Raw genomic sequence first — 15,814 nt, 5'->3', positions numbered from 1 at the left:
TACACACACGCAAAATTTACACAAACGGTATCATATTGTATCTTTCTGTAAACCTGTCCTCCATCATTCAGCATGTTTTTTGAGATTTTATTCATGTTGACATTAATGTACCTTATTTCACTGATTTTTAACATCTAATATGCAACTGTACAGACCTATCACATTTTAGTTCTCCACTCCTCAACTGATGGGCATGTAGACGGTGTCCCATTTTTACTAAGAAATATGAAAGATGATCTCTGAATACACTCAAAAAAAGAACTGCTATGAAAATTTTTTTTTTTTTTTTTTTTAACGTTTATTTATTTTTGAGACAGAGAGAGACAGAGCATGAACGGGGGAGGGGCAGAGAGAGAGGGAGACACAGAATCGGAAGCAGGCTCCAGGCTCCGAGCCATTAGCCCAGAGCCTGACGCGGGGCTCGAACTCACGGACCGCGAGATCGTGACCTGGCTGAAGTCGGACGCTTAACCGACTGCGCCACCCAGGCGCCCCAAGAACTGCTATGATATATGATAGTCTTCATTCCATTCAGTGGTTCTACTCTGTAATTCTGATGATAAGGCACAAGGAAGTTTCAGTTAGAGAAATATATATATATATATTTTTTAATTTTTTTTTTAATGTTTATTTATTTTTGAGAGTGAGACAGAGTGTGAGTGGGGGAGGAGCAAAGAGAGGGAAACACAGAATCTGAAGCAGGCTCCAGGCTCTGAGCTGTCAGCACAGAGCCCGATGCAGGGCTCGAACTCACGAAACGTGAGATCATGACCTGAGCTGAAGTCAGACGCTTATCGACTGAGCCACCCAGGCGCCCCGAGAAATATATATATATATATATATATATATATATATTTTTAAACATTTATTTATTTTTGAGACAGAGAGAGACAGAGCATGAATGGGGGAGGGGCAGAGAGAGAGGGAGACACAGAATCGGAAGCAGGCTCCAGGCTCTGAGCCATCAGCCCAGAGCCTGACGTGGGGCTTGAACTCAGGGACCGTGAGATCGACCGTGAAGTCGGACGCTCAACCGACTGAGCCACCCAGGCGCCCCCCGAGAAATATATTTTTGATTGTACATTCACTAAACATTCAACAAATATCAGAATGGTTACTATGTGTTAAGGTACTATTACCAGGAAGCTTTTTTCCCTAATAGACTTTATTTTTTACAGCAATTTTAGGTTCACAGCAAAACTGAAGATAGAGATTTCCATATACTCCCCCACCTCACATGCACAGCCCCCCACTATCAATACTCCCCCTCCTCCCCACCCTCCAGAGTGGTACATCTGTTACAATAGAGGAGCCTACACTGCCTTATCATTATCACTCAAAGCCCCTACCGGTTACCTTCGGGTTCACTCTTGGTGTTACACATTCTACTGGTTTGGAAAAAATGTATTATGACATGAATTCACCATTACAGTGTCATACAGAATAGTTTTACTGCCCTAAAAACCCTCTGTGCTCTGCCCATTCATCCCTTTCTCCCTCTAACCCCCTCAACTTTCATATTACCTGTTAACTGTCGCCCTCTACATTTATTTACACACTTAGTAATAAATCCCATTACTACCTCTTCCTTTCTCTGGTCTCTAAAGATCAGAGGTACTACCATCCTATCAAAGGCCAACCCACAATCCATTCATGCCTAAGGTTCCCCCACCTCTACTGCCAGGATCTTACTCTATTAGCCAAATCTCTCATTTATGTGTAACTTTTACTTTGTTCTAGACCCTTTCTCTTTGCATCTACAGTAAAGCAAGGGCTGACAAACCACAAATCTAGCCCAATGCCAGTTTTTGTAAATAAAGTTCATTTCCAAATTGTCTATGGTTGCTTCTGCACTGCTGTATGAACCTTTAATAAAAAGTTTACCAACCCCTGCACTAAAATCTCTCTTATCATGAAAACACAAACAACCTCCAACAAAACCCTTCCTGGTACTAGAGTTTCACTGTCATCCACTACCTCTCCTCCATTCCTATCCTTACTTACTTTTTAAAAAAACACATTAGGGGCGCCTGGGTGGCTCAGTCGGTTAAGCGTCCAACTTCGGTTCAGGTCATGATCTCGCGGTATGTGAGTTCGAGCCCCGCGTCGGGCTCTGTGCTGACTGCTCAGAGCCTGGAGCCTGTTTCAGATTCTGTGTCTCCCTCTCTCTCTGACCCTCCCCCATTCATGCTCTGTCTCTCTCTGTCTCAAAAATAAATAAACGTTAAAAAAAAAAAAATTAAAAAAAAAAAAACAACACATTAAAAAAGCATACTGTTTTCTAACCCTCATTTACTCAACTTACTGCAATATGGTTACTATTCTAAGATTTCTAATGAAACTGGTCTTTTATTTTTAATGTTTATTTTTGACAGAGAGAGACACACACAGAGTGTGAGCTGGGGAGGGGGAGAGAGAGACAGAATCTGAAGCAGGCTCCAGGCTCTGAGCTGTCAGCATAGAGACTGGCGCGGGGCTTGAACCCACGAACTCTGTGATCGTGACCTGAGTTGAAGTTGGATGCTCAACCAACTGAGGCCACCCAGGCGCTCCTCTAATGAAACTGCTCTTAATTACCAGACAGCAAATGCTTCAGCCTCTTGTGACCCAGAACTCTCTTCTCTCAGTCTCTTTCATGTGCTTTTGTTTCTTCTTAGAAGTTGGAGGAGTTTCCCTTTCCCAGATTCCTATTCATTCCACTGCGCTTTTCAGGTCTACAGATTTTTCCTAGATATTTCATGCACCCTCAAAATGTTTAACAACCATATGCTTATAACTTCCAAACACAGACCTTCTCCCTAAGCTTTAACCTGGTATAAAACCAACTTCTCTTAGGCATTTCTACAAAACACTTCGTATTTAACATAGTCCAAATGGAACCAACCATCTTTTCCCCCAGTCAACTAGCTTTTGCTCCCATATCTTCTCTGTTGGGAACACTACTTCCACCTTCCTTCCCAGTTACCCAACCCAAAATCCTGGAAGTCTTTCGATGACTCTTTCTCCATTCAATTCTAATCACATGTCCTGTGGATTTTATTTCAATCAATCAGTTTATTTCTTTATTAAGTAGGCTCCATGCTCAGCGTGGAGCCCAATGTAGGGCTTGAACTCACAACCCCGAGATCATGACTTGAGCGGAGATCAAGAGTTAGATGCTTTCACTGACTGAACCACCCAGGCACCCCTATTTCAATTTATTATTTTAAGTCTGCCCTGTATTCTGTATGCCATTCTTTTTTTAAAGATTTTATTTTTTTAAGTAATCTCTACACCCAACATGGGGTCTGAACCTACAACCCCGAGATCAAGAGTCGCAAGCTCCACTGACTGAGCCAATGGGACCCCTCTGTGTACCATTCTTACCATTACTGTCCCGGACTAACTAACCAACCTCTAACCTGGCCTTCCTACCTTTATTCACATATGCCTCTACTCCTTTTTTTCTACATGGGCTGCCAGTAGAATCCTTCCATCTTAAAATCCCTCCATTATTTATAGCATAAAATCTAAGTTTTTAAATGACGTTCAAGAACTTTTAGCATCTGGTCCATGCCTCTCTTCTCCAGTTTAATTTCTGACCACTCTTTGTTTCACATTCTGCTTTCACCTCTAGGATGCTTTTGCTACAACTTCCAAGTGCTTCTGTAATACCTGACACAAACTGTAACATTACGTTCACCCGCTGATATGCCTGTCTTCTTCCTCTCCTCCCTAACTAGACTGTAGGCTCTTTGAAGGCAGTAACTGTGTCTTATTTATCTTGTTCCTCCACTAGCACAATACCTGACTCGTGGCAGATGTTCAATTAGTAATTTGTTGAATGACCCTATTACCCTTCAGAGCCTCTGGACTTTCCAGCCTTATTCCTACAACCAACCAGTTGCAAAGTTTGATCAGTAGCTTTAGGACTTGTAAATTACTTCCATTTATTTTTCAAAGCTCTCAGTTTAGTTAATTATCTCCTACCCAATTCATGTAATTGCCTCTTTAACACTTACCCCAGAACAGTACAAAATAGCTTCCCAAGCTGCTTCTCTTTCTCCTGTATCCAGCCTAAGTTTCCTAACCCTAGTGATGGTTATCCCTAGTTTAAAAGCTGTCAGTAGGTTCTAATCACTTATAGAATTTCATAAAAATGTGGCAAGGTATGTATCATTCATTTATTTACTGAGTGCCAAGCATGTTGCTAGAGCTACAAAAATAAAAACTTCACGGTTCCTTTCTTTAAGGAATATGGCCTACAAGGGGAAGATCCTGTCATTAATGGATTCCACACACGTGTAATGTTTACCTCTCCACTAAACTGTTCACCTATCTTCCCTCCTTGACACCTTTTTCGTGGTGTTCTCGTCATGAGCCTCCCTTACTCTTTCACTGGCAACCGTTCTGTTCTTCTCTAAACACACTTAGTTGCTGTTATAATATATCAACTATTATAGTAATTCTGATAAGAGAAAAGAACTGTGTTTTCTTATCAGTGCCTAATAGTGCTTTCCACATATTAGAATCCTCAATAATTTGTGGAAAGAAAAAACAGTGATATAGAGAAGGCATGCAGGCACAATGATTAAAGCAAGTATGATCAGAATGGCTCAGAAGCAATTCTACCACTGGATGTGTTTATGATACAGAATGTACCCTCCAGTAATTCTAACATAGTTGGGTGCACAGAGAAATAGACATACCCGCCAATGCCTTTACTCACTTTTTGATCATCAGGAATTGGTTCCTGGGACTTTAGAAGTGAAGCTCTTTCTTCATCTACCCAATTTCCCCACTCTTCTGCTGGAGCATTCCAATCAGAGCTGGGATCAGCAGAAGACAGACCATCTAAAATTTAACAGTGCGAATTAGGTATCTATCATTTCTGCCAAAAACTAAAATGCAAAAACTAAAGTTCCTTATGTTGAACTAAGTTGTAACTATAAACTATTGTTCTTCCTTCTTTCTCCCAAGCATATTTTAAGAGCTAGAAGAGAACCCAGTAACATGATGGTAAAAACCTTTGTCAAACTTCTGCTAGGCACATCATATGGCTAATTAAATGGAATTTCTAAAAAATCCCAGAAAACTTAAGAATTACCTGTTTAATTCCACTCCCCCTAATTCCTTTGTTACCTATCTCCTAATTTTGCTCTCTTTTCACTGTTTAGGTCTAACTTGGTTTGGGACTTGGTCATTACAGTTTTGTAACTGATTTATTTTCTAGGGTACAGAAGTAACCAATCTTTAACAGCAGTGCCAAAATTATACTCCCACCTGTCCTTTTACATCATGTCTCCTGCCCTTTAGCAGCTTTTCAAGACTACATTCCTCTTGAAATTCACCAAGTCATGACAGAATAATGTCTTCTTTCCTCTTTTTTTAAAAAAAATAATTACTTTATTACTTTTAATGGCTACAACCTCTTCCTCCTTTAATACTTAATAACTTGTACCTTCTTACATTTTCCAGATCATTCAATGCTACTTTTATTATTTCAAAATAGGCCAAGTCACTTTCAGGGTTTCTATCGTCTATTCTTAAGAATAAATTTTTATTCTAGACTCCTAGATTCCTTTCTTTCACTCCAGAGAATTTTACTTCCTTGCTTATTCTAAAAAGGGAAAAACAATCTTTGGCTTTATCCTGGTTAAGTAGCTCTCAAAGTCAATTCTTGCCCCCTCCCTGGATTTCATAAACGCTTCCACATCTACTTCTGCAATGACTACTTACAGCCAGGTTTCATTCCCAGTGGTTTAAGATGATAGATATTAAGCTTTATTTCTAAATGGTTAACAAGTCATTCTATAATTGCTCCAATGAAAAATCCAATCTTTTCCCATTAATGTCAAATGCTACTTTTATTAACTAGTAAGTTTTTTCACATACACTTCAGTCTGTTTCTAGAATTTCTACCCTATTTCACTGATATATTCCTGGAATGGTGCCATATATAATTCTGTAATACCTGTTAGTAACTAGAATGACAAATCTGCCTGCATCCTTATTTTCTCTGCTATTCTTATTTTTTCATGTGAACTCCATTATTTTTGTTTAAAGGGGAGGTATTAGGATACCACATGAAGGCTTTAAAACCAATGTTTTAGAAGAATATAATAATCTGGGAAAATGCTCAAAGTAAAAAAAAAAAAGACAAAACTGTAAAAAAAAAAAAATAGGATACCAAATTTATATGAAGAAGAGATTAAAGAAAATAATACATTAACAACAGATATATCTTGTCACTGGAATTACAGGGATTTCACCTTATTAAGCACTTACTATGTACTAGAACTTGAGCTGGGCAGGTACTAGAGATAGAAAAATGAGAACAATATACTTCCTCCCCACATGGAGTTCCTGGTCTTATCTATTTAGAGGTGAAGATAGGTAAGTACAAGAGACAATTAAGTACAGAGAGAAAGATTCTATCATGGGGGTGTGGAGAGGGAGAAGAGGGCTCAAACAGTAGAGGATGGAGACTGAAAACATAAGAATTTATAGTCTAGCAGAAGAAAAACACGGAACAGTTGATTACAAGTGTGAAGTATATTACAATAAAGGAAGATCCTTCTTAAATTTACTACCAGGAGCAGGTATCCGGAGGCATTATTACATAGTAGTAACATAGGGGTTAAGAGCATGGACCTTAGAATCAAACAGATTCACATCTGAATATTGGTCTGCCCCTACCACTTAACAACTATGTGATTTGGGTCAGATTTCATAATCTTAATGGGCTATATACTAACTTCATAGGAGTGCTGAGAAGATTATAGTAGATACATTTAAAGTAGTACACAGCAATGCAGTAAATGCTCAATAAATGGTAGGTGTAGTGTTTATGTATCACTGATGACATAACAATAGAAAGTCAGTTTCTAAGCTATCGGGCATAGACAACTAAAAATGTATTTCTTACAATCCTGATAAATCTCTCAATAAGATACACTGGTATGTCTTAATGTGGAAACCATTTTTATAAATATAGATGTCGAACCAATTGCTCATCTTACATTAAGCATTCATTAGCAACACCGTTAAGAGATTTGAATGTCACAGATTTTGCTTAAACCTCACAAATAAGAAATGCAGATCTGGAAAATTTCTCTTCATAAGCTAGTCTCTAAGGCCTCTTGTCAGAAAGGAAACTTTATTTTCTTTTAAAAGAAAAAAAGTCTAGACACGTGAGTGGGCAACATACTAACATATAAACAAACTATTTTCTTAATAAATACGGTGGTGGGAGGAGATAAGGGGTAAAAATCTCGTAAAGTATTTAGTAACATTATTTTTTTAAAGGCTTATATAACCAGAAAGTCTGGGGAATGAATGTAGCCTATGATTTAACTTCTTAAAGAACATTAACAGCAGCACAAATCTCTACTGGCTTTATAAAGCTTTCTGTTGATTGTTCCAAGTTTACTGGTTTTAGGTTAGTTTCTTTTTTGAATATTAACTGGAATAAATAAAACTACTTTATAAGACAACAGATAACCTAAACATAAAAGCTGTCACCAGAAGACTTCTCAACACAGAATTCTTTTTTATTTTTTAATGTTAATTTATATTTGAGAGAGAGAGAGAGAGAGAGAGCATGAGCAGGGGAGGGGCAGAGAGAGCGAGTGGGAGACACAGAATCTTAAGCATGCTCCAGGCTCTGAGCTATCAGCACAGAGCACCACATGGGGCTCGAACTCACAAGTTGTGAGATCATGACCTGAGCTGACGCTGGACGCTCAACTGACTGAGCCACCCAGGCGCCCTCTCAACACATAATTCTTAAGAGTCATGAGCCCTAATATGCTAATAAAATTTCTTTCCCTTAAGGAAACGATGTAGTATGGTTTCATCCATTGTATAGTTTCTTCCATTTATAATAGAGTAACTTCTCATTTCTCAAAAGTCTCCCACAGTTTGCCAGTATCTTTTCAAAGGGCCATATTAGTGTCCTTTCAAAATGGTAAAGAATTTATCTATTTAATTTGTGTGAAAAATGTTTTAAGTTTAAGCATCTCATAACTAATCTCTATTTTACCTCAGTAAAAAAACAGCTGTCAGCTGTTTCTGACCAGAACTTACTTTAGTACTGACTTTAATAAAACAACTATGCTAGAAAGACGTTTTCTAGTGTTCAGACAATACTAACTAGCCCCACTGCATAGACTAATTTTGCCCCAAGAAGAGTATCAGCAGCACCATAGCACTTACTATTTACTGAATATTCAGGCAGTGTTCTCAATGCTATATATGTACTTTATCATTTAATTCTCTCAACTGTGGGAGAAGAGCTACTCTTTACAGATGAGGAAACCGAAGCACAGAATGACTATGCACCTGCGTAAGAGCAAACCCAGGTAGTCTGTCCTTGAAGCTCATGCTCTTAACCCCTTTATATGCTGCAGCAAATTCATTCATACTCTGCTGTGAATTCATAATCTGACTTTTTACAGGGGTTATGATGATGGCTGTTCCTTTACGATCAATTACAAGATTATCAGTCTTTAAAAAAATGTTATCTTCTGTACTATAGCATCTTAACTTTATACTCGAGTGTTGCCTTCTTGTCAGATAATGAGGTCAATGCCTCAAACAAGAAGGTCAACATATTAATCACATCACATTGTTAAATGGAGAGCTAGTGTGTGTGTATACATACACATATACACACATATATACATACTTTGTGGATTAGTAATCTCAAATACTAAATCATGCATTTTATAAATTTAGAAGGAATACTTCAGTTCACTGAATACCAAAATCAGACACATTAAAGATAACAAAAAATAAAATTCAGAGAAAATGAGGTTGGTTAAACTCAAGTAACTCGGGACTTAAAAGACTGATGGGGTGCCTGGGTGGCTCAGTCGGTTCAGGGCCTGACTTTGGCTCACGTCATGATCTCGCGGTCCGTGAGTTCGAGCCCCGCGTCAGGCTCTGTGCTGACAGCTCAGAGCCTGGAGCCTGTATCAGATTCTGTGTCTCCCTCTCTCTCTGACCCTCCCCTGTTCATGCTCTGTCTCTGTCTCAAAAATAAATAAACGTTAGAAAAAAAAAAAAGAAATTAAAAAAAAAAAAAAAAAAAGACTGCCAACAGCCTAACAAATGAGACAGTGTGGAAAGATGGACGGTGTTGATACTTTTTACTTTCAACAGAGTTCCGTGTATATACACTTTTTTTCAGTCTTTTATTTTAGCAGTCTATGGTGTTTTTCACATTACAAGAATTCTAAAACAGATAAAAGTGGAGTCATTCTGTCCAAGTAGGGAAGCCCAGAACCCGGAAGGCTCGGTTTTCCTCAGCTTCAGCCCAGAGCTGCCCAGATTCTTCACTACTATTCTCTTACAATCATTCCTATAAACACTCTTCACTTCTATTCTGTACATAGCTGAGCATTCTTCTCCATAATTTACAAAAAGCTTTCACATGCATTTATTACCACATTAAAACCTCACAACAATCTACAGAAGTAGTATGCCACATTATTTGTTCCATTTTACAGTTCAATTAATCTAGATTCCAAGGTAAGTCTGAGCCACAGGAAGTATTACATTTTAAAGTGAGGACCAGAACTAGGAAATACCTTCTAAACTAGTATGCCAACCCCACATCCCTAGTCTTTAGCCAGGAGCTCAAGACTTTTCACTGCCTAACCTACCTTTCCAAACTCACTTCCCTTGATCTGTAAGAACTGTGCTTCAGCTCATCTACAAAGACTAAGTAATCCAGGGGCTAATTTTTGTATTGTGTTGTAAGTTTTTTAATTAAAATAAAAAAATTTTTTTAATGTTTATTTATTCTTTATTCTTGAAAGAGAGACATAGTGTGAGTGGGAGAGAGGCAGAGAGAAACAGAATCAGAAGCAGGCTCTGGGCTCTGGAGCTGTCAGCACAGAGCCTGCCGTGGGCTCGAACTCCTGAACCGGGATCATGACCTGAGCTGAAGTTGGATGCTTAACTGACAGAGCCACCCAAGCGTCCCACTGTGTTGCAAATTTTACCTTAGAGATTACAATCATCCCTAAGGCTGTACCATATGGTGGGTAAGAGCTTGAACTCTGGAGCCAGACTACCACCTCCTGCACTTAACTGTGTGACCTAGGTTAGATAACTTTTCTTTGCCTCAGTTTCTTCATCTGGAAAGTGTGGGGGAAAAAAAAGACCTACTTGGTAGAACTGTTATAAGCATTCAACAGAACATACAAAACTTACACGAGGGCCTGGCACATGGTCAAGGGTTTGCATTTCTTATCATCACTACTACTGAACACCTGCATGTAAAGCACTGCACTAAGTACTGAGGATGGAAGAGTAATTGAGAGTTCCCATTTCTAGTGGGTTTGTTTCATTTCATTCCTTCAACTCAAAGAAACCATAATGTCAAAAAAAATTTTTTTTTCTCACACTGGCCACATGGTGGAAAAGTCCACAAAGTAACATAAAAGTGCTAAATAAACAGTAGAAAAGGATGTGCTGTAAAATTTTTGAGAAAGGAGTACATTCTGAGGTTTGAGGTGCTGGGGGGAAAAAAATCTCGGATTTTTTAAAAAGAAGGTGCTATAAGTTTTCTGAACATAAAAACGGTATTTTTTTCCCCTTCCTCTTTTTTTTTTTTTTTAGAACTCTTGCCTTTAACCTTCCACTGGGAATCAGGCTAAGAAAACAGTTTTCTAATATAAAATTTGCATACCTCACAAACTAAAAGCCATTCCTGCATATTATATTCACTCTATTATGCTAAAACTAAGAAATAGAACATTCATTTAAAACAAAAAATAGAAAAAACAAAAACTATAAAGCAACTATAAGAAAGTCATGTTTAAATACTGCCTCAATTACAGAAAGTGAATTTAAATTCTACAGTTATTGAGTAATTAGCTTATAAGTAGTACACATTTGGTATTATATTACTATGACCTAAGGGGTGAAAATTAGGATTAAAATTAAAACCTAAAAGCATGAATTTAGGGTGCTAGGAAGAAAATTCTAAAAAACAAAAACAAAAGCAAAAGCATAATTTTTAAAAGGACATACTTAACCCAGACCATTCATCATCGATATAGGGTTGATTACGGCTAGCATCCCACTGATAATCAGAAGTGGTAGAATGAGAAACTGGCTCAGCAGTAGACCCTTAAATGAAAACGAATGCAATAAAATTAAAAATGGAATTTTCTAGTGATGTTTCATAACAATAGTTCTATACTTTGCACACGGAGACTAAATTATTTTTTACTTCCCCTAAAAGGAAAAATTCAGACATTAGAAAGAGTTAAGATAAGGAAAAAGTAGAATTGAGGGTAATTTCAGATTAAGCATGATAATCACTTGATCTAATTCACGGATTAGAACTACATTTTGTCCCTAGTTTTTGTCTTTATGATATGTATTTTGTCTTTTATAATACGTATTTCAAACTGAGTATCTACAAATTTCAAAAAAATCCAAAAAAAGTTCTTTTATTTTTGTTCTCAATGAAAAATAATAAAGCACAAAAGAAATCCTGAATGTTTCAAGGGTACACCTATATCCTGAGAGCCCCAAAGGAGAGAACTAGAAAATGTCTGGGTTCGCTAGAACCTTATGCCTAAGGAAAAGTTAAAGACCTAGATGATTACCTAGAGAGGTGAGGCAGAGAGAATCAGAGGCAGGAGAGTTGTGCTGATGGTCGAGAGACCATGGTAAGTTCAGGTGTGTTTAAAGAGAAGCGTCTACCTTCGTCTGAATTTCTTCTGTTTTCATTTTTTTGGAAGGAAGGAGAAAATGGGGTCACAGAGTCCTTACAATCTGATGAAAGCTCTGATGGGACTACTGCCCGGAACATAACACAAAATTTTGCATATAATTTTGGGGGCTCAGAAACTCATGGATGCCAGGTGAAAAGCCCTTGTTCTATAGCCATAAATTCATTATCTATCAGGGATATCTATACCTCAGACTTTCTCAATCAGAATTTCCATATGTACTGGAAAGCTTGGGAGACTCTGATACTCCCTTAGGACTCAGAGCCACTGACAGAAAGAAATGCGTAAGAAAACCTGTTAGTATAAAAGACTTACATACAATCATGTCCTCTTGTGAAAGTCCTTCCTAACTTACACATTTCACTTGGTTATAGATTATCTTAGCAGGCTTCCTCTAACTTACCAGCCCGTAACTCTTAATATAATGGCTTGATATATAGTCAAAGTTACATACTTTTTAATATAAATTTTGACAAGTAGAATAGCCCTATAAATCCATATATAATTAGCATATTAACTGCTTACTAAAGTAAGCACTAAAGTAACACTATTGCTATTTTTTTAGCCGCCAATGCTGCTTTCTCTGAATATATGAAGAGAATAGCATCTGCATTGCACCAAGTCATCAAATGAAAGAGGCAATTAATTTGTATCTGTGGAACTGAAATGCAGTCTATGAGACCAGGGGTTGGTAAACTATGACCCATGGGCCAAAGGTAAACTCACTTTTTTGTGTGGCCCATGAGCCAAAACCAGTTTTTATATTTACAAATGGTTGGGAAAAAAAATCAAAATAATAATATTTCAAAATCAGACAGTCATCTGTTTATGCATCCTCTCCGGCTGCCTTCCTGCTACAATGTCGAATTAAGTAGTTCCACAGAGACAGTATGGCCCACAAAGCTTAAAATATTATTGTGCCCTTTATGGAAAAAAATCTACGAACAGCTATTCTAGTGACTCCAGACACTGTGGAGCTACATAATTAGTACACTGGGTCCATGAAGTCTGACGTGAACCAAATGTTACAAACTAAACACCTCCCATATTTATGTAGTATTTGTTAAGTACATATGACTTCTACATGAATAACAGGCATATTCACTTAAGTACTGCTGAATTGATAATAGTTTATTAGTAATACTGTATTTTCTACATCAACAGATACTCTAAGTAGAGTTCTTATGTGAGGTTCTACATAACCTGAAAGGCTCAGCTATAAACTCATGATGAACAAAATAGATAAAAGGGCAAACAGAAATAAAAGGCAAACTGCAAGTAGAAGCATGGCAGAAATACGCTAGTAACAGCAAAGTATCGTGACCCTAAAGGGAAGGAAGGCCTTCTATTTGCGTTCCTGTCCGTGTGCCAAGGCACTTTCAGTTATGTTAGGTCACAGAATCTTCCCATCTCCACTACAGAAAGGAACCACTTGCAGATAAAAATGTAGGTCTTTCTTTCTCCCCCTTTTGTTAAGGCCTCTGCTATTTTCTACATCTATTACTTATGTTGATAGCAGCACTTGACTCTGGGTTATTTTCCAAATAGCAAGAGCTAAAATGAATTTAAACAGAAATTTTTTTGTTAACTAAATGAAAGACTGTTTTCACATACCAGAAACAGCAGAGTTAAGTGTGAGAGATGCAAAAGAAGCAGAATTCTGTTCAGAGGTATTCATTCCCCTATCCACACTAGACCAAGCAGCTGTTAAAATAAAGAACGTCACTTGGAACCTTCAATTTGCAAAAGAGAAGTTGAAAGATATGTACAGATTTAAACTACGATAACAATCTTAAAGATAACCTTAGTAATTAGGACCACAATATAGCAATAGCTACCATTTACTAAATGTCTATTATATTTGCCAAACTTCGTATCAACCACTTCTAATCCTTAGGGTAACCCTGCTAGGCAAAATTTCAGAGTAGTTAAGTGGCTTGCTGATAGCCAGAAAACAGCTGAGCCATAAATGAAACTTAAGCTGATTTCCAAAGCCTATGTATGCCTTTCTCCACTTTAGCCAGCTACCTTATTATTTAACTTTGGGTCAGGCACTGAACTTGGTACTTGACATTCATTATAGCCAATCCTCACAACTACTTAAATATGAGATTCATACAAGTTAAAGAACTAACCTAATTTCCATAAAAATCAGTATGTGGGAGAATGGGATTCACACCAAATAGGTCTGTCTGAACTAGTCCACACTCATTCCACTATACTGTACTATTTCCTTAACATTTTCAAGATATTTCTTACCTATAAATGAGTATTTTAAGGCACATACACTTCCTTGAGGCCAGTCACACCAGTCTCTTCTCAGTAACTCACTACAAACCCAATTTAATATAGTTCCCTCTCAATTTCAACAAAGGTCCCAATCCATCTAGGTGGGAACTCTAATCTGCTGCTTAATTTTATCTGTAGCAACATTAAGTACCATCAAATTTATGTCCTAATTATGAAAATGCTACATAGCTTTTATAAGTAAATTGCAAATATCTGGTAAGGCCAAAGTTTTTAACATTACTCAATAAAACTACCATCTTTTGCTAAATATGAAAGGATGCTTTACAGCATAGACATTTATGCTTTCTTCATTGTTGAAATGAGGCTGGGAATTTAGGGAATGACTTCTTCCAAACAAATTTTGATATTTCTACACAATTCCTGGACATCGTACAGGAGAAAGGAAGAATGAGCTTGAGAAAAATTATCAGTAAACGATCTAAAGTCTGTTTCTTGGGGACATTAGTCAACCGGAGTCTTTCTAGACTGATGGAAACTGATGGAAAAATAATATAGGAAGAAACAGGTCTTTTTTCCTACTTAAACACTAAAAACTCTAGTGTCTACTGCTCTCCCAAATATAAGAAATAAAACTAACAAAAGTATCTGCAACAAGCACAACAGAAAAGAGTGTATGTTTAATGCACAAGGAATTACAACTTGATAAAAAACAAGAAACAAAAAACAATAAGAGGCCATTAGACAAATGGGCAAAGAACACAGACAATTCATAAAAGAAATAGAAATGATCAAGAAAGTTGTAAAAAATATGCAACCTCATTAGTGATCTTAAAAAGTTAACCGAACAATTTATGTATTTTTTGTTTATCAAGTTAGAAAATATTTTTAAAAATAAGAATACCCAATCTTGGTCAGCACATAATAAATGGCACTCTTACCAACGCTGACAGTATAAACCAAAGCTACCCTCTTAGAAAATACTTTGATAATATGTCATAGAGCACTGTACACATACTCCCTTTAACCCAATAACATCACTCCCAAGAATCTATCCTAAAGAAATAACCCAAAAACAAATATATTCAATGCAATGTCATTTACATGGTTAAAAAAGGGAAAAACTTCTCTTGATAATATGGGAATAGAAAAATGATTTATATGCTATGCTTACATAATGTATTATAGGGACTTTAAATAAAAATGCTTACAAATAGGAAAATGTTTATATTACAATATTAAGTGTGTTTGTGGGGACATAAAAATGAATATCCAATTTGGGTTATGTAAAATATTGTACACAGGAAAAAAAAAAAAGATCATTAAAGAAATATAAAAAAACAGTGGTTGCCATTGTGCGGTGTGGTAACAGTGGGTTTTTCCTTTTCTTTTTGCAGTTTTCCATATAAAACATGGATTTCTTTTCCATAACACACACACACACACACACACACACATACACATTGGAATTACGCTGCTTTATATTTGATGACTTTCAACAAGAATAAGCTTCTCAACTACTAGTCTTTATCTTTAAAATCAAGGGGAAAAATTATAAATAGGCATTCTGCAGACTGTAAAATAGTATAAAAATGAATACTGTAAACTACTTCTATTTATCATTTTCATTTACACTCAATAGCAGAACTGTTGAAATTAATCAGAAAGTCTGCTCACACATCACACTTATCACTAAACATATATAATTACAGCCCTTAGCTACGCTGGCAATCAAATGTGATGAAAGCACATGAGAACACGAGGGAGAGAGCAAAAAATACATTTGCTATTAGTTACTTTTTAGTTCCCACTTTGCTCCATGTAAAAAGGATATG

At 37.0% G+C, this 15,814-nt stretch overlaps 1 protein-coding gene across 5 annotated transcripts in view; it reads right to left on the bottom strand.

Annotated features, from left to right (window-relative positions):
• Positions 1 to 15,814, bottom strand: part of MTDH (metadherin) — a 57,383-nt gene that overhangs the window by 11,973 nt on the left and 29,596 nt on the right. For 2 of the 5 annotated variants that reach the window (XM_060610986.3, XM_060610988.3), the window contains exons 7-9: positions 13,347 to 13,436; positions 11,023 to 11,121; positions 4,709 to 4,833 (exon numbers count right to left, since the gene is read on the bottom strand). In XM_060610986.3, coding sequence (XP_060466969.1) covers positions 4,709 to 4,833; positions 11,023 to 11,121; positions 13,347 to 13,436 — 314 coding nt within the window. The remainder of the gene's footprint in view (positions 1 to 4,708; positions 4,834 to 11,022; positions 11,122 to 13,346; positions 13,437 to 15,814) is intronic. The other 3 variants (XM_060610990.3, XM_060610987.3, XM_060610989.3) reach the window with 2 other exon arrangements.

This window comes from Panthera onca, chromosome F2 (assembly GCF_046562875.1).
Source record: "Panthera onca isolate mPanOnc1 chromosome F2, mPanOnc1 haplotype 2, whole genome shotgun sequence".
Classification (NCBI taxonomy): domain Eukaryota; kingdom Metazoa; phylum Chordata; class Mammalia; order Carnivora; family Felidae; genus Panthera; species Panthera onca.
This window is presented reverse-complemented; position numbering and strand designations above follow the sequence as displayed.